We start from the raw sequence: 25,284 nt of genomic DNA on the forward strand, positions 1-25,284 counted from the left end.
AACTATCTGTAACATGAACAAATACATACCACAAAGAATTTTATCATGCCTGAGTGTAAGAGCAAAATGTTTAAAAATGAATGTCCTTTAAAAGAAACAAAAGTAAATGTTATTTTATGTACAGAGACACTTAATATACAGTTCTTTAAGTCAAGGTAAGAAAATTATAACATCTGAGAAAAACGTATAGTCATTTACAAATAAATTTACTTTACCAATCTTCCATATATTCCTGGAATTCTGCCAGATTTTTTTTCTTGAATTATTGCATCAAGGACTTTCCCCCTACTTCGATTCATTGCTAAGGAACTCTTCGCTTCTTCAACTTTTTGGAAAAGATCACGAACCAAACTTTTGAAATTTATTTCTTCTTGTGTAAGTTTTTGAAGTTGTTTTTCTTTCTAAAGGTGAAAATAAAGAAAATGAATCCCAGAAGGTTACACCCTATCACAGTATAGAATTAGTTGTAATACCTAAAAAAAGAAGGAAAGGCCAATAATCAACACTTGAACCAGGACTAAGCTGTCACATTGCAACTGTTGGTTTGATTTTGAAAAATATGGGTTTTCTGTTTTAAAGGGGGCATAAATTATTTGGGTCAATAATAAGGAATATAAACACAATATAGACCTAGGAGCAGTGCACTGACTGCTAGAGCTAGAGGAGTTAGGGTTGTGGAAATCCCAGTTTGGCACCACACAGGCATAAATGTGTCCTAATTCTTATATTCTTACACTAATCAAAAACAGACCTCAATACAGGACTCTAGTTATGGGTGACCGGGCAGGGCTATGATTACACTGTGCCTTGCTTTTTAAATAAAAGGAGATTTATTATATAGTATTATATAGCATATATTATTATGTCTAATTAAATAAAGGAAAACAAAGAACAAAAATGCATAGCTCTGAAATGAAGGAGAGCACGAGTGAACACTACTATTGCTAAACAAAAACGTCAGGCTGCCAAGAGGAGGAACCACACACATGCACACAAAAAGCCTAATTCTCAGTTTCTCAATCTCCAAGTTAGTGCAGCCATTTTTCTGACATTCTCCTTCACTTCCTGGCTTTAAATTATTACCTCTATTACCAGTCATACTGGTTTAAAGTACTGATAAAAGCTCAAGTTACAGATGTAATTTATCCAAAAATAAACTGAATCATGAGGAAGATAGAAGCAGTCACTGAATATAACTTAAGTTTACATTTAAATTCTATACGGCCATTAAGTTCTCTGATGACCAAGCGGTGTGCATTTACTAAAATGAAAAAGACTTCATTTTCAGTGTAATTTCTCTCCAAGCAGCATTTTCTATTGCCATCTTGCCTAATGATGCTTTTGAGATTAAAGTTATGAAATTCCTTAGATGTCTAATTCACTCAAGGATAGCAGAGGACGTGGATGAGCTAATAAGCCAGATGTCTTGATTAGTTTAACAACTTGCAGTCCCAACAAAGAAAACTACATTCATAAGTTCAAAAACAGAAAAAAATACACTAAGATAGTTGACTTGCATATCTGTTCACACACACACTTACACTTATTTGTGGTTTTCCTTTACCATTGCCGAAGTTGTCTACACTTAGATTTAGGGAAACAAAAAACTTTCTTCTGTTTAAATTTTTATAATGGGAAATAATGGTGGCGGCAGTGATATTATTTGCTGTTTGACACTTGAAGGGAGAACGCAGCTTCTTGATAGTCTCGATTCGTATCAGATAGAATACTGAAATATTAACCCCATTCTTTTCGGAAAGATTACACTAAACAATAACAACAAAAATATCTATGTACCAGTCACTTAAGATGTTGAGATCAGGACTTCCCTGGTGGCGCAGTGGTTAAGAATCCGCCTGCTAATGCAGGGGACACGGGTTCGAGCCCTGGTCAGGGAAGATCCCACATGCCACGGAGCAACTAAGCCCGTGCACCACAACTACTGAAGCCCACGCGCCTAGAGTCTCCGCACGCAACAAGTGTGCTCCGCTCACTGCAATGAGAAGCCCGCGCACCGCAACGTAGAGGAGCCCCCACTCGCAGCAACTAGAGAAGGCCTGTGCGCAGCAACGAAGACTCAGCGTAGCCAAAAAGAAAAAAAAAAGTGTTGAGATTTTAAAAAAAAATATGTAAATATAAAAATAAATAAAACTAGGGTTCATAAACAATGTTCAGATGAAATACAGAAGAAGATTTACCTCCTTTAGTTCATGTTCAATTTGAGGGAGTTTTGCCTGTATATCTCCAATTGCAGCTTTCCTTTCTCTGAGAGTCTCAGAAGCTGTCATTAGAGCTTCATTGGTCTTACTTAATTGAGACACTGCGGTATTATGACGACTGAGATAGATATCAAGTTCTGATTGGGCTACATCCATCTTTGAACGTGCTTCATTTACTGATTTGCTGAAATCCATAAGTTCTTTCTCTCGACTCTGTTAAAATATGATAGACCCCATTAAATCCGAAATATATGTTTTCAAACCTAAACTGAAACGGAAACCATACATTTTGAATTTAACTTAATAGATTCTACAAGCACAATATATAGAAATAAATCTCACAAGTTGAATGGACTAAGTTTTTGCCTAGTTGTGAATGTTCATGGTATACAGTCTTTTCCCAACTGATTTCACAAGAGCTTAACAAGGTAGATACCATACTAATATCTAATATCTCAATTTAGAGGTTAAAATGACAAAGAAGGAGTGGTTGAAAGAGAACAAAAATGTGGATCTGAAATCTAGATTCCATGGTCTTTCCACATTACCTTACCTAAAATGGTAAGGTGTAAGGACTACTCAGCAGAAAGTTTCCTCAAGTATATTTATGTTGGAAATCTTTTTAAGTTTTAGAGGTAAGGTGAGGTAATCCCCAACACAAGTCATAATTTGATGAGTGAGTAGAAATTTTGGACTACTGTGGTTGACTGTGTAGAAAGGACCTACTTATTAGAATAATGGAATAAGAAAAGCCCTTACAAAAGCCTAACCCTTTTATTTCACATACAAAGCATTGGCCTAGTAATATAGTATGATATTAGAACATGCCCATATTTCAAAACAGAATCAATTTAGTCCGTAAAGAAACTCCAAAACACTTCATGGAGGTATAATTAACAAAGGTCTTATGTAACTGACTTAAGTAACGTTAAGTCAATTCAACTCAATTACTGTCATCTATTAAATATCTATTTAACATGCTCAGTGTTGTCTAAAAGGCTGTGGTGAATATAAACAAAGATAGCTAAACTCTGTGCTTATACTCTTGCTGGGGAGACAAGACATATCAATGAGACAATCTCACACTCTTGCTTTAGGGAAGTGCTAACATAATGTAGTAGCTAATATTTATTAATTCCTTACTTTCTAGGCACTTTATGTAAGTAAACACACGTTTTATTTTCACAAAGATTCACAAAATGGGTAATATTTTCTTCCGCATTTTGAGGAAGATAACTTGGAGACATAACCTGAGTTCAGAGATAATAAGGGATTGACCTAGGATTTGAGCCAAGAACTGACACATGAGCCACGGTTAAAACTATTACAGAAGAGCTACAGAAGCAAAGAAAGGAGATGTCATCTACGGTTAGTGTGGTCCCAAGCATTTATAGGTAGTAACCAATACATTACCAAGAAAATAATTTAAGAGAAGATGAAAAAGAAAATTTGATGATGAAGTCAATGTGTAACGAAGAACTGCACATAAAACAAAGTATTTGATGAGTATTTTCTTCTACCACTATAAGTTCTCGTTAACTTTTTTTTAAAACGAGAAAGCAAACAACAAAAAAGAGAAAGAGTCTAGGCTAACCATCTTTAGAAATAGTAGATATTAAAAGTCCAAACTTTTTCTTCTAACAGTTCATTTTTTAATATTACTATAAAAACAATCTTCAAGATTAACAAAAAAGCCACCAAAATATATGCCAACTGATAAAGAAATCTTACTTCTTTTTCTTTCTGAAGTCCTTGTGTTTCCTGTTTAAGGCTATCCATAACTTCCTTTAATTTTTTTTCTTGTTTTTCTTTTTCTTTCTCAAGGGCATTATTTCTAGTTGTTGTCTCAGTTATGATATTCTCACTCTTGGCAGGTATGCTTTTAAATTCTTCAACCTAAGATTATAAAACAAATTAAAGTTACTAGAAGCATGTACCTTTAGGCTATCCAACACCATCAATATTTGGCTTATTTAAAAGCATTTCTCAGGATCTTCTAGATCTTTGCGGTTTTCACTGTAATTAAGTTTAAAGCAGCTAGTTTTAGCAAGTACTTCCTTAATCATCTGCTGCAATTTCTATGTTCCCTCAGTCTAATGGTAAAACTAATTCTACGAATTCCTGATTCCTTATGGAGGACAATTCTTCCTCGCTGAGCAGTAGATCTTCCTTCTGCTCCAACTTTAGGCTGTAATTATCCTTCTTCACCTATGAATATGGTCTGAGTACACGGATTTCCCTAAAGTACCCTTCAAAGTACATTACAACTTACCACAAATTACCCATACACCCTTAGTTTCCCTCAAATCTTAAAGATCTTTCCTAACTTTACCCTTCCAGAGTCACCACATAGGCCTAATATTTTATTCCATTAATACCTTCCAGTAGTTATCACTTTTCCACAGTTGATTCCTAAAGGCTAATTATCTCTACTACAGTTACATTTGGCTTAATCTGCCCAATTCAGGGGTTTCTATCAAATCCATGCTATTTTGTTTATTCTGATTATCTATTACCAGAGAAATTAAACATTTCCCAAAATGGTGTCCCTCAAACACTGATTCACATAGATGTGTTACTGTACTGAGCATAAAGCACTTTGTGAACAAATGCATTCAGAAAATGCTTACAAGTTGAAGCAGAGCCTGTCTTATAATTACCATGTAATTATATGGTACAGAACTTTTTTTTTTTTTAAAGAAATTTATTTTATTTTTGGCTGCGTTGGGTCTTCGTTGCTGCACGTGGGCTTTCTCTAGTTGTGGCGATTGGGGGGCTACTCTTTGTTGTGGTGCGCGGGCTTCTCACTGCAGTGGCTTCCCTTGTTGCAGAGCACGGGCTCTAGGCGCGTGGGCTTCAGTAGTTGCAGCACGTGGGCTCAGTAGTTGTGGCTCACGGACTCTAGAGCACAGGCTCAGTAGCTGTGGCACATGGGCTTAGTTGTTCCACGGCATGTGGGATCTTCCCGGACCAGCGCTCGAACCCGTGTCCTCTGCACTGGCAGGCGGATTCTCAACCACTACGCCACCAGGGAAGCCCAGTACAAAACTTTTTTGAGGGGAGAGGCTTTATGTGTCTCATCTATTAATATCTGATTAAACTATGAATATAGTTTGAAACACCCCAAATTAATTGATTTATTAGTCTGGCTCCTAGCAAGTTAGGCATTCTGGTCTAAACCTCATCTTTCTTTTTTTGAAACCTCAGTCTAGCTATTCAACCACTTGCTGTAAATTATGAACTTCCCCTTCCCTCCTTTTTAAGGGAAAACTCCTGCTGATACTCTTAACTTGATTTCTGCAGACAAAGGTACTATTTTTAAAAATCTATGATATGTAGCCAAAAACATCTCTTTAAATCATACACTCTAGGAAGAAGAAAATTATTGTCACCAAAACAGAACTGCTGATTTGGTAAATATTTTGCCAACAATGTATATCAGAAACATAAGCTCTAAAACTCAAAGTCAATGGATACAGGATTTCCCTTTGGGGAAAAATCAGGTTGAGCTAAATCCTGAAACAACATTCAGAATCCCAACTCATTCTCTTAGGTAGTATGGGCCAAGAACATTCATGAAAAATAATAAAAACTACATGTGATATTCAGACCTGAAATTTTAAGAATTTCTCCCCTATAACTTACCTTTTCTTTATCTTTTTGAAGTTGTTTTTCCAGTTTTCTGGCTTTACTTGTAGCATGCTTTAATTTTTCCCTAACTTGAACATCTTCTAAATCTAGTTTTGTAAATTTTTCTTTGTTCTCCTCAATAAATTTTGTAATTTTGTTCAGCTTCCTAGCAAAGTAAGAAAATTCAGTCACTATTTTGGATATTCTGATATTTTAAAGCCACCTTATATACCTTGCCTGGTTATAAGTGTATCCAAGTTCTTATAAGGTAGGATCCTGTTTCAAGCTGACCCTCTCCTCCACCCATATTTGAAGGAGCTGTTAAAATGTGTGACTATAGGAGTTATTTTGTCCTTCTAAGCTGGACTAGAAATAATCACTATGATGTCTAGGTATAGAAAAATTTGACCATAAAATATAAGCAAAACTCATTTTAAAGAATAAAAAAGAAAACTGCATAGGTAAGGGATATTGGTGTCATTGAAGATTGATATGAGAAAGGTAATGAGAAAACTTTAAGACAACTAACCTGTCAGGTTAAATGCTTGTTTGCTATGATGTTTTGTGTTATTATGTTCTGCCACTAGGGGGTAGCAGCCTGCATTATTTTAAGACCAGTGTTGGGCAGTCAAATCTGTGATAATCATCAACTAGATGTAAGCAATTAAGTTTTTTGTTTGCAAAAGGAGACCATTTTATATGCTGGCAAATGTATTACACGCATGTGCTGGCAGTAAGTTTATATACAGACACACACACATACATGCAATAAAATGTAACTAAATAATCTAAATACTTTTAGTACTTTCCAAAAGATTATTACTTCTCTATATCTTTTACATCTTTATTCTTAGCTTTCATTTCATTTGACAGTATATTGCTCTTCTCATTAATTTCTTTGGTCTCTTCATGAATTTTTTCCTTTTGAGTCTCCATTTCAGCAATTCGTTTCTGCAGATCATAACTAGAGAGAGGAAAAAAAAGATATCAGAGATCCTAAAATACCATTTCTAAAATTCTCTATTTTAGTAAAATCAGCTGCTTCTAAAGTATTCTTAACCACAGTCAATTAACAATTACCTAGGATTACTGACAGGGAAGGGGGAACCAACCTAGGGTCAAGGCTAGAATTAGGAATAAAAATAGACTCCACATAAACAAAATTATATCTATTATATGAATTCAAAAGAATGTATATGTAAAACTAATAAGCACAGTAATACTTGTGAACCCACCTCCCAACTTAAAGTAGGACACTTAAAAGTCAACTTCAATACTATGGTAAACAACCCTAATTTAATGAATTCATCACATAAAGCAACTTTTAGAATTTTTTTAACTTCAGTCTTCACATTTCTCTAATATGGGAAAAGAGAAGGGCTTAGACTTACTGCCAGAAACTAATACAAAAATTGATAAATTAAGGTACTTACATGTAATATTGACAAACATGATTCTTTTTTCTAAATATTTCATTTTCCAAGGTAAGAAATTCAATGGCTATGTTTTTCTCTCCTTCTAAGGCGTCCTTTTCCTTTTCCACCATTTTAACTCTGTTTAACTACAAAAGTTAAGAGTGTAGAGATTGTTCATATGAAGTGTATTTGAGCAATCTGAATTTAAAATATGCCAACATTAGATAAAAAACATATAAACTACATTAATATAACAATGTTCCTCTGAAATGCCAATAAGAAAAATATAAAATTCAACCTAAAACACTAAACTCTGCCTGAATAATTATGACTATAACTTGAATATCTAGCTCAGTAAAATTAGTTAATACAGAAAACATTCTGGTTTACAATACAACTAAAGTCTACAGAAGATTCACCTTCTCTCCTCTGTGTTCATTTAATATTTCAAATCTCCGACACAAGACTTTAATAGGTTCATTTAGCCGTCCACAACCAATTATATCTTCTAAATATTCAAGCATACCCTCATCATGTTCAGTCTGGCCTTTTGGTTTCATCATAGCAATTTGTTCAACTTCACCCTTTAAAAAAAGTAATATTTCACACTCATTGCATATGTTTAGCAACATCAACCTTAAGTGAGAACTAGAAACAATGAACAAATCCAACAGTAATGAACAACTAAATGATTTAAATCAGTGTTTAAAGACATTTAATAAAAGTAAAAATGTTCTCTCCACTGATACGCTTAAGAGTTTTAAGCAAAATTCAGCAAAGTATTCATACAATCTACAATTAAATCACTGTGGCAACATTTTCAACTATTAACAGAATTATAGCTCCTATTCTAAAACAAAGAATTTTCAAAAAGACCCTTCATGGTTAAACGGTAGGAATCCTGTCCCAAGATGGTTAGTATCATTAAGGTTTCTCTATAAACCTGGTGTTATGAGTTCCTCAGCAAGCGCTGGGCTTCGTAAGAATATCTCAAACTTAATGCTATAACTTTCTAAAGACAAGACCATTAAATGAAAAAGGAAATATTACTATTTCTCATGGTAATAATATTAATAGAAGAAATCCAACTGACTGGAAACTAAAGATCCTGGTACATACAACATTGGAAAACTTGCTTGCAATCGTTATTACAACAACTTTTGAACTATAATTAAAATTTTAGATTAACATTATATATTTGTATTTACACAGTTTAGTTACAAAGAGAAAAGAAGAAAAAAATTCACAATCAGTAACTTTCAAGGCTGATTGCCAGGCAGCCATTTAGTTTGATGGGGAAGAAAATTTTGAACAATGCTCAGGCAAATTGCTGCTACTTTACTTCACACCAGTAGCCTGCTTGTACTCTATATTATTGCAACAGAAGAAAAGGGACAAATAGGAAAAAAAATACCCCTTTATTTCTGCAAGATAGCAAAGACTGAAAAAAATTTTTTTAAATTATATATTAAAAAAAGCATATAGTCTTTCTCAATTTAAGTATCTACAATATGTATTTGTGAATGAACCTTAAAAATCTGGGGTAAAACTTGCTAATGACAAAGCATCATATTTACCAAAATCCTCAACATAATTACACAAGGTAAAAAATTTTTAAGATAAAAGAAAAGATAAAACAGCTCATTTTAAAATCTACTCATTAGGGACTTCGCTGGCGGTCCAGTGGTTAGGGTTCCACACTTCAACTGCAGGGGGCATGGGTTCGATCCCTGGTTGGGGAACTAAGAGTCCGTGTAAAAAAAAAATCAACTCATTAAAGGGCATAATTTTAAACATTTTTTACAGATGATCACTTTTCTGTACTTTGACAACAGGACATGATTAAAAAATACAAACTGAAATGTTATCCTAAGAGCCTGTTATTTTTTAGATTTCTCTGCAACCGTGGGTATGTATGAATTAGTTTTAACTAAATATTAGCGTTTAAAATATGTAGCTATTTATATAAAATGTTTTATTCTGCTTTCAATTATCAGTTTTTTCCAAATATTTTCATAACAATTTTAAGTTTCAGACAGGATTTAAGCCTGGAAGAGTGTCCAAAGCTTTAGATTACAACAGCGACTCCAGCCACTGAAGAAGCCAAGAGACTTATTCAGTTGTTATTTAGACAGGGTTTATCAACAGCAACATTACTGACATTTTGGGCTGAATACTCTTTGTTGTGGGGAGCTATGCTGGGTATTACAGAATGTTTAATAACATCACTGACCTCTACCCACTAGATGTCAGCAGCATCAGGCTTCCCCCAGCTGTAACAGCCCAAACTATCTCCAGACAATGCTAAATGTACTGGGGGTGAGGATGCAAAACTACCCCCAGCTGAGAATCACTGATCTGGAGGTAGTCAGTTTAATTTTTTTGTATTAGTGTTTAACAGTCCAAATATCTGACACCTGATAGTCTAATATTCTACCGAATTCAATTTGAATATCTGAACACTTATTTTAAGAAAAATGGAAAACCATGCCAAGAGAACTTACGTGTCTGAGTCAAATCACTATAAGGTATTATTTAAGTATACACTTTTCAGATAACCAGAAGTTATGATTTGGTGTAAGAATGATAAAAATATTCCTAAAGGCATCACACTTTTCCTGGCCAAATTACTTATTGAAGAGATGGATTACCACCATTAGGAGACTGCCTAGCTTTGAATAAAGCATAGTGGTTGCTTGTTTTTGGTTACTTGTTCCTCCCTTTCCAATTAAAATGAAGGATATACAGCTCTGATTTCTTTTCATTTTAACAAGGTTGCCCAGCAGAAAAAAACATTTTCAAGTGAAAGACAAGGACGTTTATCAATCAACATAGTTGCACCTCAAGTCCCATATAACATTCAATTTTATTATATGGTATTCATTAAAAACAAAAAACAAACAAAAAAACCGGTTATTATCAGATTAGCACTATTGAATCAACAGGTTATTAGAACATTTAGCCTTCTACCTGTCATGTGACAATTAGGACTGTTGTGGTATTTCAATGACAACCTGGGACCTTTCTTGTGGTTCTGTTCCTTGATGTCCTCTGCCTTACTACCTGCTACTATTTGTTTTCTTCGTTCTTTTTCCATTTTGTGTCATTTCATGTATAATCTGTGGGTAGACAGTCTGCTTAGAGGACCACTCATATTTCAGAAAATGTACCTATTCCATGTGAAATTATAGTTTTAGGGAAATACCTTCAACACATTTCAGAAATAATTTTAAAGCATCAACCTGAATTTATAGTCACCTTACCACTCAAAGCTCCAAATCACAAGTAGTGGTAGCACGATGAGACAAAAAAAAAAAAGTTTCAAGTTGCTATATGCTACCATCTGAAGCTGGCAAAGTTTTGTAGGCCCCCCCACGGTTATTTCTATTTTCTATAGCTTAAGTATACTAAACAAGGTTTTAAACAATTTTTTTCACTGTTGTTTACTAGTAACTTCCTATGTTTTAATTTATATTCACACTATATCAGAGATACTAGGCAACTGTAGAAATACCATCTGTGGTTTTGTTTTTTTTAAAAATTATTTATTTTTGGCTGCATTGGGTCTTCATTGCTGTGTGCTGGCTTCTACTCTTTGTTGCAGTGCACAGGCTTCTCATTGTGGTGGCTTCTCTTCTTGTGGAGCATGAGCTCTAGGTGCGCAGGCTTCAGTAGTTGTGGCACGTGGGCTCGGTAGTTGTGGCTCGCGGGCTCTAGAGTGCAGGCTCAGTAGTTGTGGCGCACGGGCCTAGTTGCTCCGTGTCATGTGGGATCTTCCCGGACCAGGGCTCGAACCCATGTCCCCTGCATTGGCAGGTGGATTCTTAACCACTGCACCACCAGGGAAGCCCCATCTGTGGTTTTTTAAAGTAACATAAAAATAGCAAACGTATTTCAAGAGGATATTTATAACATCCAAGGCCTAATCCATACCGTATTGAAGTGGATGGCAAACCAGGGTATTGTGATTCATTTATAGCATTCCTCAATAATCTAATTTACAAGAATACAGCTTAAAAATCTAAGAGGAGGGCTTCCCTGGTGGCGCAGTGGTTGACAGTCCGCCTGCCGATGCAGGGGACACGGGTTCGTGCCTCGGCCCAGGAAGATCCCATATGCTGCGGAGCGGCTGGGCCCGTAAGCCATGGCTGCTGAGCCTGCGCGTCCGGAGCCTGTGCTCCGCAACGGGAGAGGCCACAACGGGAGAGGCCACAACAGTGAGAGGCCTGCGTACTGCAAAAAATAAAAAAATAAAAAAAAAATAAAATAAAATCTAAGAGGAATGAATAGGTATGATGCTTTTTATCTTTATTGAAACAGAATCCAAATTTTAGCAAGCAAGAACCACAGGACACTGAAGTATAGTATATAGCTATAACAAAGCTTTTTTCCGAATAAGACCTGAAGGTTTAAGGTAAATATGGGTGTTTGCATCAAAATTAAATGGCCCAGATTTACTAGGCTTTGAAATTTTATTTTGCCTTGGCAATATTTTTATTTTCTCTATTTTCCACTGTAATGTAAGTTATTGTTCTTTCTCTTATTCTGATAAATTTTATTCTAATTGCTCTTTGTGAACTAACAGAGGGCAAGAAACCAAATGACTGAGGTCAGTATCTGTCTAAATTAAGTGCATAAACAGAAAGGACGATGCTTTAGGAGGTAGACTGCTGGCTATCTATTTTGGATGCTTAGGGGTAGTTTCCTATTTTCTTTCATACAGTTGAGGCGGTTGAACAAGACACTTTTGGATAACTAAAGTACTATTGATAAAGCTAAAATTCTTTTGATATAGCACAGACTTATTTCTACAGGCTAAAAGACCAGAATCCAAATAAGTTTATATGTCATGCCAGGCTTAGAAGAAGTATACTGAAAAGAAAAAGGGAGAGATGACTAGGTAACAACTCAGATCTCAGTTAATCCAATCTCCAAATTACTAAACAATAAGAAAAAAAATTTGGTTGTTTTAAATTTTAGTTTAGATTTTATAATATGAAGACAAAAAGCATATGAAGTTGAAAATTGTGACAAAACTAGCTACCCATGAAATGCTACACAGAGCTGAAAAAACCCTACTTGTTTACACTTACAACAATGGGACAACAGCTCCCTAACAAGGTATATATAAACAGGGAAACATACAAACATAAAAAGCACAACAGCCAATTATAATCTAACACTTTTGGAAGGCATGTGTTTTAAGTGCCTCTAAGGACAAGAAACGGAATTCTACCATTTTTGTATCATTTATAGCATCTCAGCATAGTGACTCACTAGGAATTCATTCAAATAGTCAACGATGAAATTTTAAATGACTTCAAATACTAGAAATGCCTACTTGAAGACCCTACTATACCATTATAAATACTTAAAAAAAAAAAAGTTTACCCATATGGACTTCTAAACTTTAGTGCTTTTTAGTCTTAAAAATAAGTTTTCACTTTAGCTGGATTTATATTACTTAGGTTGTTAATCACTACCACTGGCCAAACAGCCTATACATTTTATTCAAAGTAATCACTTATGTCTTAGATGATGATATTCTGATGTCTCCAAGTTCCCAGCCTCCCAAACCACAGCTAGTTTTTAAGATGTTATTTAGTGGGAGATAAGGTAATGAAAACTGCATTCTTACTTACCTTCAAATGCTTTAAATCTCTAGTGCAGGAGTCTAAGATTTTGATAAGGAACTAAATAAAAATCCATAGAAACCACTGCCACTTTCCCTTAAACTTTTAAATAGGGCATCATTAGTTCTATCTAGTCCAATCCCTGTTTCTTCTTCCTAACAGGTGAGTTTCTAAGGCTCTTATCTGTAAATTTAATCAAATGGAATTCAATTTGTTAACGTGGAAAGTTCATCTCGGTATTAAAAACGATTTAAACAACATAACTATTATGATGACATAAAAAGGTTGAGATTATTATGAGGACAAATGGCTTAAGCATCCTGGGCACTTAAGAAGCACATATTTAATATAAAGTTTACAATTTAAAAACTACTCTTATTTACATCTTTGGGAAGTTACTTTATTTAGCTCCCTTTATTAACTGAATTATGTATACAGAGGCAATATCAAGGGAAAAAAAATAACCCTTTCAAGGGTTAAAATGCAGCCTATTTTGATGAGTCTACGCACAGGTGTAAAACTTTGATTATCCCTGCGTGACAGTAAATAAACAGCAAATAAGAAACACAATGACAGGTTCCTGCAAAATGGTATCACTATCAAATTTAGTATTCTGAAGGGGCATCTTTAATCAATAATTAACCAAATCAAATCCCAGAATACAAAAAGTCCATAAAAGTTAAATCTGATTAAAACACACACACACACAGCTTTAATCCCACATTTATGTAAATTCAAATCTTATTTAGAAATATATCTGCTGATGATTTCCCAACATCCATTTTAAAATAAGTTTGGGTTATAGAAGTATTACAAATGAACTGAAGATATTAATATAAGTCATCCTAGAATATTTCTTTACCTTCTACATACACTATGTACATCTAAAAGTAACATTTTTTTAAAAAAAGCAGTTGAAGAATATAGACTAAAATGGAAACGGAGGCTAACACTTTATAAGTTTCTTACTGGGAACACTCAGTCATACTAATCAAACTTTTAGTATCAAACCAAAATTCCCAAGTTAGTTTAAAATCAGTAGTACAGGACACTAAAGAATATTAGCAGCTATTTCTATATCACAATATAGTTTTCCTCTTATTATTATGCTCTTGGTGATTGTAGGTAAGACAAAGGAAAAGAAGATAGCCTCAAATCAAAAGGGAATTTTAATATGTCTGACAAAGCCATGTTTTACACTAAGAACTTTTTTGAAAGGTAAGACATAGAGAAGATAAGGAATTTTTCTTACCAAGCAACACTGGTAGAAAATATCTTTACTCAGATAAAGAATACAGGGTTTCTAATAAAAATCAGCTTAACACCAGGTACTTAATTTTATACCCCTTTAAAAAGACTTTAAAAGTTGTGATACTTAAGAATGAAATATCAGTTACTTTCTGATCTTCCAGTAGAAGTGGTTCAAGTAGGCCATTTGAAACAAAACAAAGAGCTTGAATAAGCTTTTAATTGACCATTCTAAGCATTAAAAAAAAAAAGTTAAATCAGTTAGGTGCTCAGGTAAATTTGTGAAACACCAAGTATATAGTTTTTTCTTTCGAGTATATATTAGTAGAGATGACAAAGAACAAAAGTAAAGAAAAAGAACTATTAAAAGATAACAAATCTCATTTAAATGTTATCTTAAAGAGAAATACAAACAGAAATGATAAATAGTTGCTATGTCCCTGTCACGCTAAAGCAGCACAATAATATTGGTGTTTAATATTTATTTTACTACGCCAATATTTACGTGCTGCTAGAGCGGAACAAGTATGTCAGTCCATCCAAACATAAAATGAGCATATGATGATGAAATTACAGTTCTGAATGAATTTCCTTAAATTTCTAGAGCAGCAAATAATGATTCGCATCTTGACTGTAGTATGTAAACCATGATGTGCTGCTACAGTACTTTAAGGCCTCAAAAATACAGGATTCATCCAATAGGGAAAAATTCCTTACACTTTATTTTAAAAAAAAGGGGAGGGGGGAAAAAGAACGAGAGAACCTCTAATATCTTTAATAAATTTACCTGTAAGATTAAAAATCTATTATGGTCCAAGTCAATTCCATGGCTTCGAAGAAGATTTCCAACATCCTTAAATGTTTTCTTCTTCCCACTTATGTGATAAACAGAAGTATTATCTCTGTAGGCCGTTCTGGATACATAAAAGTTACTGTTAGGAACTACTTCATAATCATCCCCTTCCTGTTTTGAGGAAAAACAAAACCAGAAAACAATTGTTGGTATTAAGTCAGAGGTTTGCTCCAAATTTCACTCACTTCATACTGAAACCAATTCTATGGCTTAAGAACTTCAATTGAATATGCACATAAACTGACAATAGTCCTTAGAATTAATCTTAGCTAAGATTAGAAATAATTTTTCAAGTTCTTTGATTCCTTCTTCGTAGATCACAAAAACCAAAAAGTCAATGCAACCAAACAAACAAAAAAGAAAACACCCCACCTTCAAGCCTAAAACATATTCGACTGAGAAAAGAATTGATGAAGGGGCACAAGAAACCCACTGTATCCAAAATAAACTCACCCAAATTATTAAACCATGTTGACAGATTACTAGTCCATTAAAAAAAAGCTGCAAGAGATGATTTGAGGAAAATGGAAGGAAAGTATAGTAGTTGGATGATACAGCTTAGTTTTTTTCCTTTTTTGGGTGAAGAATATGTCATTAATTGAAGGTAAAAAAAATTGCAAAGAATCGACAACTACATTCTCCTATTTTTTTAATCAAACAAATTTAAAAAATGAAGTGCAAATCTGCTTTAACATTAAAACTTGCTTTCCTTTAAAATCTATGTCATTTTGAAATCATGGTTTTTAAAATTTACACAAATCAAGTGTAATTAATATGCAATGGAATCAAATCTGATTTACTGGCAATCTACTTTCCAACCCAAACTGTACAATAGAAAAGCACTAAGAAACAAAATTAAAATATATTCCACCACGTAGATTTAAAGCTGTTTATATTAAAATTAAAAACAAAACAAAACAAAACCAAACCAAAACAAGACCTAGAGGCCAAATCACAACCTCATTTCATTATGTAATTAGTTTTCTACTGGTGATGCTTGGGCGTCATTTTTAGGCTCCAGTCAGTCATTTTTGAACCACGTATTTCAAAAGTTAATTATTAAATAGAAGAGAAAAAAAAAATCCCAATACCAACAGAGCCAAGTGAATAATCTAAATAGGCATTTTACCTATAATTGTCTCCTCTTCTAGAAAACGAACATGTTACCTTACCCTTTCCTGTTTTAAAAGGGTAGTTTACTTCAAACTGAAGCAAAGCTCTTTCGTACCACCTATACAGATGACTACTAGTAACTTTAAATTTAATGCGAAATGAAATAAGGGAGATGGTAAACTTAGTCAAACTGTTAACATTTTCAAGTTAGGTAACTTATCTGAAAGCAATAAAAACATAACTTTAAAAATGAATCCAAAATTTATAGTAAAAGAATGCTTACTTGGTACTCGGGAGACTAAAACTGCTCAATGTTTTACACCAAAAAGGTAAGCATTATTATTAGCTACTTATAATTCATTTCCCTGGCTAAAAATTTTAATATTTTAACAGCCACTACCACCAATCCTCAAAAAGAAAATATGGTCATGGAGGTAATGAAATAAATATTGGTTCTGCTTTAACCATATACTAATTTTTACGAGCCAATTTAAGCCAAAAATAATAAAATGTGCAACGTATTGAAATCCTTTGTGCTCCTTACTTGAAGTTGCAAATAATTAAACAAAGTCCCTTACCTTATCAATTATCTTTTGAAAATGAACTTCTACAGTACAACTCTGAATATCCTTGTGTTCATCAGAATTGTGTATTAGAACTGAGAGTTTTTTAGATCTTATTTTTTGTGCTCGATAGCCAAACACAAAAAGCATAGAATCAATAACATTGGATTTGCCACTGCCATTTGGCCCAATAATACAGGAAAAGCGCTGCATAAAAACAGGAAAAAAAAAAGGAGTTAAAGATAGCTGTTTTCATATATCATGTCTCTTATATCACAAGCTTCAACACTTTAAATAACACCATATTCTAATTTTAACTCAGACTTTTTACAAAATTCATTCTTAGAGTTAAAGAGAAAATACTCCTTTCAAACATAAAACCCACCAATTCTATTCAGTGTGGAAAACTTTATAAAGAGAGGTACCAAAAGATAACCAAACAAAAGCTAATTTCAGTTGTTAAAAGCATAGGAAACATACCGTATTTTTAATCAATCAGCATAAATACAGTAACTACAAAATTGAAACATTTTATAATAAAGACGCATTACCTTACACAACAGTTATTTTAAAAAGGTCAAATACCTTATGGAAAGGTCCCAGAATTTTTTCCCCAGCATAGGATTTGAAGTTCTGGTTTACAATATGAGTTATCATAAGACGAGGAGCTCCAGCTTCATTGGTCATTGCTGGAGGTGGGGGAGGAGGGATGCTATTCAAAATCTCTTCTAAACTTCTATTATCTATTTCCTCACTTGGAGTCTCTAAGTCAGTCAAAGGAAAGGGAAAACAAGGGGAAAAAAGCCTGCATTAGTGCAATTAGTTCGGAGGACTACTGCCTGCTCATCTCTGGAGAGATGTTATTTATGAAACTTAGGAACTGTATTTTCACTCAAATATAGTATTATCCTAAACTCACAGGGGATGAGAATCTTTTGGTTTGGTTTTATCAAAAAAGAAATTCTTGAAAGAAATGCGACCAGTCACAAAATCCTATAGAAATATACTTTTTAGGAGCCGAAACACTACATCATCATGCAAATCTGGGAAATCCACAACCACTTGATTCCCTGCTCCCTGTCTAAACAGGTGGTTAAATCCTAAGGCTCTAGATCCAACTCTCTCCGTATCTGTGAGCACCTGGAACCTTAACTTTGGACACTCGCGAGCTCTAGAGACACTGTCACGGGGGTTTCATGTCATTCAGTTCCTGGACTCACAAAAGCTACGGTAGTTTCGAGTAAATTATCATCTTCTCTTAGCAATTTAAGACCACGAAGGTGAAGTTACAGGGTCAAGAAACTTTTCATCATTATTATTACAGTCAGGCTGACTCTGTCTGAAAAACAGTCCACTAGCTCCTGGCTGACCGTGTCGATTTCCGTGGAAATAGAAGACAATGAACAGAAATTCAGAATTGAAGCTATTTACTCGCCCCCATCCCCTCCGGCACCGTTACACCGATTGCACATTGTCTAATCTGTGAAAATCGCCAAATCACTTTCTTGAGCGGCTCTACCTGACCTTCAGATGTCAACCCCGCAGCCCCTCTTGTCCGCGCCCAAGAACACCAGCCAGTCCTGGGTTGGGCGCGGATGCACCCGGGTCTCCCCAGCGCTTGACCGCGACGTCGCGAAGGGCTACTCACCTGCGGTGGCAGGCGCGAGGCTCCCCGCGCGGCCGGGAAGCGGCTCGGGCTCCGCGTCGCTGCTGGCGCCGTCCGGGGACTGCGGCGGCCCTTCCTGTCTGCGCCGGGCGGTGGAGGGCTGGGTGCCTTTACGGGGCATGGTCGCTGGGGCCGAGGGAGAGCCGGGAGCAAGTCGGGCCGCGGGCCAGTGCCGGTACGTTCCCCTCCCCCCACTCCCGGTGAAACGGGCTCAGCTCCCCACCCCGTCCCACTCGGGGAAAACTCCGTCCACCCGTTTTCCAGAGCCCCGTCGTCAAACCCCGCTCAACGCCAGCGGGTCCTCGAGAAAGAAGGCACAAAAAACTCAAGTGCCAAGAAGGCGGGATTCGTTTTCTTAAGTCCTAAGCAAGTGGGAAAACCTAGACGTGCTTGGGGATCAAGCAAGAACAGAGCACTGCTTAGGTTCTTTTTACTTTTTAATGCACCCCCGCCGTCCGCCCACAGTATAAGTGTGAAAGACTATTCTAACGTAATTTCTAAACGAAGCAATTCCCATACGCTAGCATTTGCGGACATTCCCACGCTCTCTGGGCTAGGGATGCAAGCGCACAGATTCTGAGAGACAAGAGTTCGTTTGGAGGGCTATCTATCACCTCTTCCCAGAGCAGCGAAGAACCAACTGGCGGCGAGCCGCCCACTTTCCTCTCCCCGCCGTTTAGCCCTCGGCGCAGCGGACGGCCCGGGGTCTTTGAGGTCTGCTCTCTACAGTCCGGCCGAGTCCGACCACTCGCGATTTTCAAATCGGAAGCCGGCAGCGCCGGCTCCGGTTCAATAGCCTTGAGGTGGCAGGGGTCTGTCCCTCCGGGGTCCGCGGCAGAATCCCGTTGGACAATAAACTACGAAAGGTCACCAGTTAAGGGCTCAGACCCGGTGGTTAGTCCCTTGCGGGAAGTGAGACGGGCAGGGGGCCACGCTAGAGTCCGACCAAGACCAAGATTTCTGAGAAGAGGTCCGCGAGGCTGAGAGGCTCCCCCCAACCCCCCACCACGGGCCCCCAGTCTCCTGAGCAACGCTTATGTAGCTCAGAGAAGTGGCGCCTGGGAGAAGCGCGCGGGAGCCTCGACTGCCGGGGAGCGGCCGAGGGGGGAGGGGTGACAGCGAGAGAAATCTCCCGGCGGCAGCCTCAGCCTAGACTTCGGCTGCTCCAACTCAAGGCCTCTACTTTCCAGGAGCCCGCGGACGGGACAGGAAGTAAGAGTGTGACAACCTGATCAGGAAAAGAAGTATTTTACCTGCCGGATAGTCCACTCAGACCAAGGTTGGAAACGGTTGCATAACCCCCCTCTCCTACCGCTGTTTCGGCTGCGGGTCCTTCACTCGAAAATGGCGCCTAAAATACAAACTCGAACGGAAATTCGTTACAAATGCGCGCAATGCTTTCTGGGAACCACTAATTTGAAAAAAATGCGGCGATTATCGCCGCCATCTTCTGGTGGCTTACGCGCATGCGCGAACTGCTGGCGGGACCCAGGCGGCAGGGGACGTTTTCTATTAAGTGAATAAGAAAAGCGAAACAGTGTTTTCCGTGGGCCTACGGCAATAGCACTCTTATAAAAAATATTTTTTAAAAAACCTTGAGAATTTTGAAAAAGATAAAAAAATAGAGTGGGGCTCCGCCCACAGCTAAAGGCAAGGCTCAGTCGTCCAATGACGCCCCTTAAGGAGAGGGCGAGCTCGCTGAGGGGCGGGGTCTAGGGCCTGCTCGGGTGACGCCCGGCAGGGAAGTATCGCGGGAAGATGGAGTGAGCTTAGCTCTTAGGAGTCGCTATGGTGACAAGAGAGGCCCGAGGCTTCTTGGTAACTGGTCCCACTTCTGTGAGTACGATCGCCACCGCTTTCCTGCCACTTAAGGTAAATCTCTTTACTTCTAGGCGAGAGGTGAGGAAAGGGTTTGGAAGTTGTAGCCATTACTGGATCCACCTTCCCTGCTATGAGGGTTTGTGCGGAGTGGAGCATCAGTTATTTTCCGTCTCCCTGGGGGCGGTGCGGCTCTGGACGTAGCTTTTGGGATGCAAAGGAGGAAGCCCTCAGTTTGGAGGGAGTAGAGGGGTAACAAGGAGAAGAGAAAACCTGGATTGGTGAATGATCGTGTAGTGAAAAGCAAAATAATGATTTCGAATTATTGGTGTTAGGTCATTAATGTCACTAGTGAAAGGGGGTTTCGCGTTTTTAAAATCATTTGTCTGAAAGACTCTGTAATGGAAGAAACGATTTGCTGGTGTCTGGGTATGAGAAAATTTTTGATCAGCAAATATTTCTTAAGTAGCTTTTGTATACATTGCACTGTCAGGCATAATCAGGATTATTAAGCAAGTATACCTGTTCCCAGAGAATCTAGTTTTGCTAGTAGGTTTTTAGTTTTGCTAGTAGGTTTTTAACCAGGAGTTTGTGGATCTGGTGGTAGGTGATTGGAATTCAGAGGAGTTCATACCACCTCTTCTGCACTTGCCCCCCCCCCGCCCCCCGCCCCCGAAATCGTATACAAAATTCTGGGTGCTTGTGAATTTTTCTGGGGAGTTAGTGTTCCCAGAACTTTGATCAGATTCTCAAACGTGATCCTAATCCCTCAAAATGTTAACCATTAATTGATTTGACTATGTCCAACAAGCATTTATTCAGCGACTCTTAAGTACTTGACATTGAGAACTGGGAGCCTCTTTTATTCCCCCTTTTAACTTTTGTAGACTTAGGACTTGGCATACTCAAGCCCCAGTATATCTGCTTTATGAATGAATTTACATTGTCATTCTAAGTAAGTAAGTATGACTCTTGCCCTGAGGAGCATATTCAGGTTCAGTGTTTCTCAAGAGGAAGTGTGGAGGACACTCCCCTCAAGTGTAAGAATTTGGTGAGGTTGGGAGACTGGTGTGATTTGAATAAACATTGACTTGATATTGTAATATACCTTTATATTTGAGATAATATAAGTTGAAAAAAATTATTGTTTTCATAAGACAAACTACAGACAATAAAGCTTAGTGCAAAAAAAATTTGGCTGGTAGGTGTACAAGAAAATGTAGCAATCAGTTCTCTTTGAAAACATCTGGAATCTTTTGGAATTTTGCAGTCTGTAAAACACTATTACAACTGAGTTGGAGAGATATTAACCATGAAAAAAGCAAAGACTAGACCAAATTGAGTTATGTATATGGGAGACAGCATGATGTAGTAGAAAGATGTAACAGATAACAAGAGTCCCAAATCTCATCATTTTTTTAGCTACATGCTTAGACAGTCAATTTATCAATCTCTGAGATTTTTTATTATAAAACCAGCATATAATACCTACCTCATAGGATTGTTTATGATTGTCTAGCACACACACTATATGCATTTGGTACTGCTGTGTTTATGACATTGACCTTATTAGGGTATGTGCTAAGGATGAATAATGGGATGTCAAGTTAGAAGATTAGTTTATGAAGGGTTTTGAAAGCCAGGTCAAGGATGTTTTCAAAATATTAGAAAAATTTTGAGCTAAGGAATGACTTGGTAAAAAAAAAAAAAATTAACAGTAGTTATGTGGGATGTGTAAAAGGAAAGAGACTGAGATCAGGCATGGCTTAGTTGGATTATTACTGTCCAGTCCTCCATGTAGGAGGTGCCTACACAGTAGAAAGGTAAAAATCTGGACACATTTTGGGGGAAAATCTATATAGCTTTTGTAGATTTTAATGGTTAAGAGTCTGAACCCTTAAAGTTAGTCAGATTCTATTTTTTATGAATCCCTGGATTGGTGATGAGGGGATAAAGATAAGTCACAAATAAATCCTATTTTTACTGCCTTTGATGGTTGCTTTAAATAATGATTGGTCTTAGTGACTGATAAGAAATGTAATTTCAGTAAATCAATAAAGTGACCAATAGCTTTAGATTTAGTTGAACCTAACCATGCTCCACTCAGAATAAATATTTTTTAAGCAGACTTAAACCAGGTTGTATAACATAGGAAAGAAATTCATAACAAACAGCTACAGTGGAGACAAATCTAGAGTGAAAGTAGAGCACTCAGAAAAAGTGAAGAAGTGATTTGAGAAGAGATTAGGATCACAAGAAATAAAGACTTGATTGATCCCTGCCAGTACTTTGGATAAAAAGAAGCTGGTCCAATTGGGATGGACTAGGTTACAATGATCTTGGAAAGTATAACCAAGTCTCATCTTTCTGGTCCAAAATCATCTACTAACAACCATTATCTATAATTTCAGGCAGTCTGAGAAGAGAACACTTACTTTTTATATTTCAAAAAGTTGTACCCCACAGGGAGAAATAAGAATAAGTTCAAGGGGAAAAATTGGAATCGAATTAAAATTAACATTTGCAATTCTTTAAGTGCATAGTTAGATTTTGTCATCATTATAATAATATGTGTTTTGTCTACCTTCTAATGTGGTTACAGCATTTCTAATGTAGTTACAGCATTTCATAAAGTCTGAAATTAGATTTGTGGGTAAATGTTTAAAATATTAACAAAGTTTGTAATTAATTGTGAATATTTGGATTAATTAGACATTAAATAATAGATCAAAATGAATAAACATGAATTTATGTAAGTAATGTATAAATACTTAGAGAATATTGTTCAAGATGAATAAATTGGATATAGAGACAGGAGAGAGAGTAATGAATATTCCTTTTGATAATATAAGCCCCCTAGAACACTAGTCTTGTTGAAACTCTCACCTATCTTAACATAGAAAAAAATGGGAAGTGAGGAAATGGGGCAGTTTTGGGGGATGGACTGTTTTGAAAAATGAGTTTGTTTTTATTCATATAGGTTGAGATTAGGAAAGGTATACAGTGGGCATTAGAGGTGGAGAATATAGTTCAGGAGAGAAAATAGGGTGAGATAGAGTTACAAGAATAGTTGGGACACTAAAAATAGATTGGATTTTTAAGGTTGTGAGTAGAGAGAGGATAGCACTAGAGAATGTACATTCTTAGAATATAGGAAGAAGAAATAATTATAGTAATGTCTCAGAGAGGACTTTGTAGATTACAAGTGACAGAAAATCCAATCCAAATTGTCTTGAGAAAACAAATTAATTTCCATAACCAAAAAGTTAGGTGAGTATAACTGGATTCAGTGTTCAAACAAAGACACTAGGATTGTGTTTCTTTCTTTGTTCTGCTTTGCATTTCCTTGTCTTGGCATTATTCTCAGGCTTCACGTAGTGGTCTCTGACACCTCCAGGCTCTCCCCTTGCCATGGTAAGGTGTTACAGTAACTCTAGCCTCAAATTTCCTAAACTTAAAGACCTGGGGGTTAAGAAGTGTCTTTCTTCCCCATCTTTTAGTTAAATAAAAGTTTCTATTGGAGATCTCTAATTGACTTAAGCCTAGGTCTCATGCTAGCTCCATTGAAGCCATATGGCTAAGAGTGAGGAAGTGGTGCTCCAAGAAGAAATTCTTTGTAGCTAGGAAAAGAGTGAGTATATGCAGGGTGACAAAAACACCAATTTTCACTATAAATAGCTAACAATTATTAAGTTCTTACTATGTTTCAGGCACTCTACTGGACATTTGTAAGATGCCTTTTTTTTTTTAACCTCATGTCTACTTTATCTCATTTAATCATCATAACCAACCTGTGAGGTAGGCATTATTAACCCCATTTTGTATACAGAAGAAAACAAAGTGCAGTATTTGGAAGATCTCTAGCTGAGAGTTTCAGTAAGAAGTGGGTCAAATGCAGTAGAAACTGCAAAGAGAATGAGAATGGTGATCTTACGAAAAATAACATTTATTACGTTTTTTTTAATGCAGAAATGCATAAAGAAGAAAGCAAAATTGGGCCATAATCCTATCACTCAGATAATTCTATATTAAAAATATAAATGTATAGATAAAATATTATGAACACGATAAAAACATCAAACAGTATAAAAACATATAAAATGAAAATTAAGAGTCCCTTCTCACCCCAGTGTCCCTAACCTCATGAAGGTCTCCGTTGTCTTGCATATCTTCCGAGAAGAATGTTTTAGTATCCAATAACTTGAATATATATTCCTCCCTTTTTTTTAACACAAAAGGGATTGAGTTATATAATACTGCTGTATACTTTGTTTTTGTCATTTAACATATTATAGACATCTTTCTGTATCAATACATATAGATTCATCTCATTTTTTAAATAGTTGTACAGCACTCTAGTTTATCAGTTGAGTGTAATTTTTTTCTATGCTAGTTGATGAATTAAAAGGATGAATTAAAGACGACTACTTATTTTTAAATTTGTGAATAACATGGTTTATTGGCTAGAATTTATTAGGCCGTCCTGCAAAAGGATTATAAATATAACCAATGTGAATAATATTAAAGTATGGTTGGCAAGAGCTAGCTCTAATTTAGCTAAAATTGCAAGGAAATGTAAATACCACTGCATATATCAATACATACACTTCAGATACCTACAGGAAGTGGAGTGGCATGGAGGTTGGAGGTCTTTAGTAAGTGAACTATACTGCCATTCGTAAGCCTGTTCCATTGCTTGTTAGGTGTTTGAATAACCTGTCCCTGGAAATGGTGAACCTGCTGCTGCCTTCCCTGCCGTATAAGAGATCTCAGCTCTAGTCTTCAAGTGGTTTTATGATGGGACCAATCTGCATAAAAGATCTGCTTCTCTCTCCCTCCTCTCTTTACTGGAAAAGAGACACAGGAGTCTAATCAGAGCTATCAATTTGGAGAATTGTTGATAAAAATTGTACTTCTAAAAATAGGGCCTTGGGTAGTCATCAGCAAACCATTAATTTCAACTGTTAATATCAACACCCAAGGGTTAGACAATATGCAAATGACCCAAACAGAACTTGGTATAAATGCACTTGTGATCTAGCTCTTGGATTTCTTATCTCTCCTTCACATTCTTGTTTACTTCGTAGGCTTTCTGCTACCTCTTATCTATAAGTACATTCTTGTTG

The 25,284-nt window shown here is 36.4% G+C and overlaps 2 protein-coding genes across 7 annotated transcripts in view; one reads left to right on the forward strand and one right to left on the reverse strand.

Annotated features, from left to right (window-relative positions):
• SMC4 (structural maintenance of chromosomes 4) overlaps positions 1-19,704 on the reverse strand; it is a 34,747-nt gene extending 15,043 nt beyond the window's left edge. The window contains exons 1-13 of one of the 4 annotated variants that reach the window (XM_024754964.1): positions 19,594-19,626; positions 18,955-19,197; positions 18,323-18,466; positions 17,260-17,438; positions 16,690-16,881; positions 14,933-15,109; positions 7,684-7,848; positions 7,283-7,410; positions 6,673-6,813; positions 5,865-6,015; positions 3,951-4,115; positions 2,199-2,432; positions 216-401 (exon numbers count right to left, since the gene is read on the reverse strand). In XM_024754964.1, coding sequence (XP_024610732.1) covers positions 216-401; positions 2,199-2,432; positions 3,951-4,115; positions 5,865-6,015; positions 6,673-6,813; positions 7,283-7,410; positions 7,684-7,848; positions 14,933-15,109; positions 16,690-16,881; positions 17,260-17,438; positions 18,323-18,461 — 1,857 coding nt within the window. In that variant the 5' untranslated portion in view covers positions 18,462-18,466; positions 18,955-19,197; positions 19,594-19,626. Of the gene's footprint in view, positions 1-215; positions 402-2,198; positions 2,433-3,950; positions 4,116-5,864; positions 6,016-6,672; positions 6,814-7,282; positions 7,411-7,683; positions 7,849-14,932; positions 15,110-16,689; positions 16,882-17,259; positions 17,439-18,322; positions 18,467-18,954; positions 19,198-19,593 lie in introns of those variants that run through there. The other 3 variants (XM_024754963.1, XM_024754965.1, XM_024754966.1) reach the window with 3 other exon arrangements.
• A 387-nt stretch (positions 19,705-20,091) lies between these two features.
• The window catches only part of IFT80 (intraflagellar transport 80), a 108,604-nt gene continuing 103,411 nt past the window's right edge, over positions 20,092-25,284 (forward strand). For 2 of the 3 annotated variants that reach the window (XM_024754968.1, XM_024754970.1), the window contains exon 1: positions 20,099-20,212. The gene's annotated coding sequence lies outside the window, so the exon portion shown is untranslated. Of the gene's footprint in view, positions 20,213-25,284 lie in introns of all 3 variants that reach the window. The other variant, XM_024754969.1, reaches the window with a different exon arrangement.

Source organism: Neophocaena asiaeorientalis, unplaced genomic scaffold (assembly GCF_003031525.2).
Source record: "Neophocaena asiaeorientalis asiaeorientalis breed wild unplaced genomic scaffold, Neophocaena_asiaeorientalis_V1.1 scaffold61, whole genome shotgun sequence".
NCBI classification, from domain to species: Eukaryota; Metazoa; Chordata; class Mammalia; order Artiodactyla; family Phocoenidae; genus Neophocaena; species Neophocaena asiaeorientalis.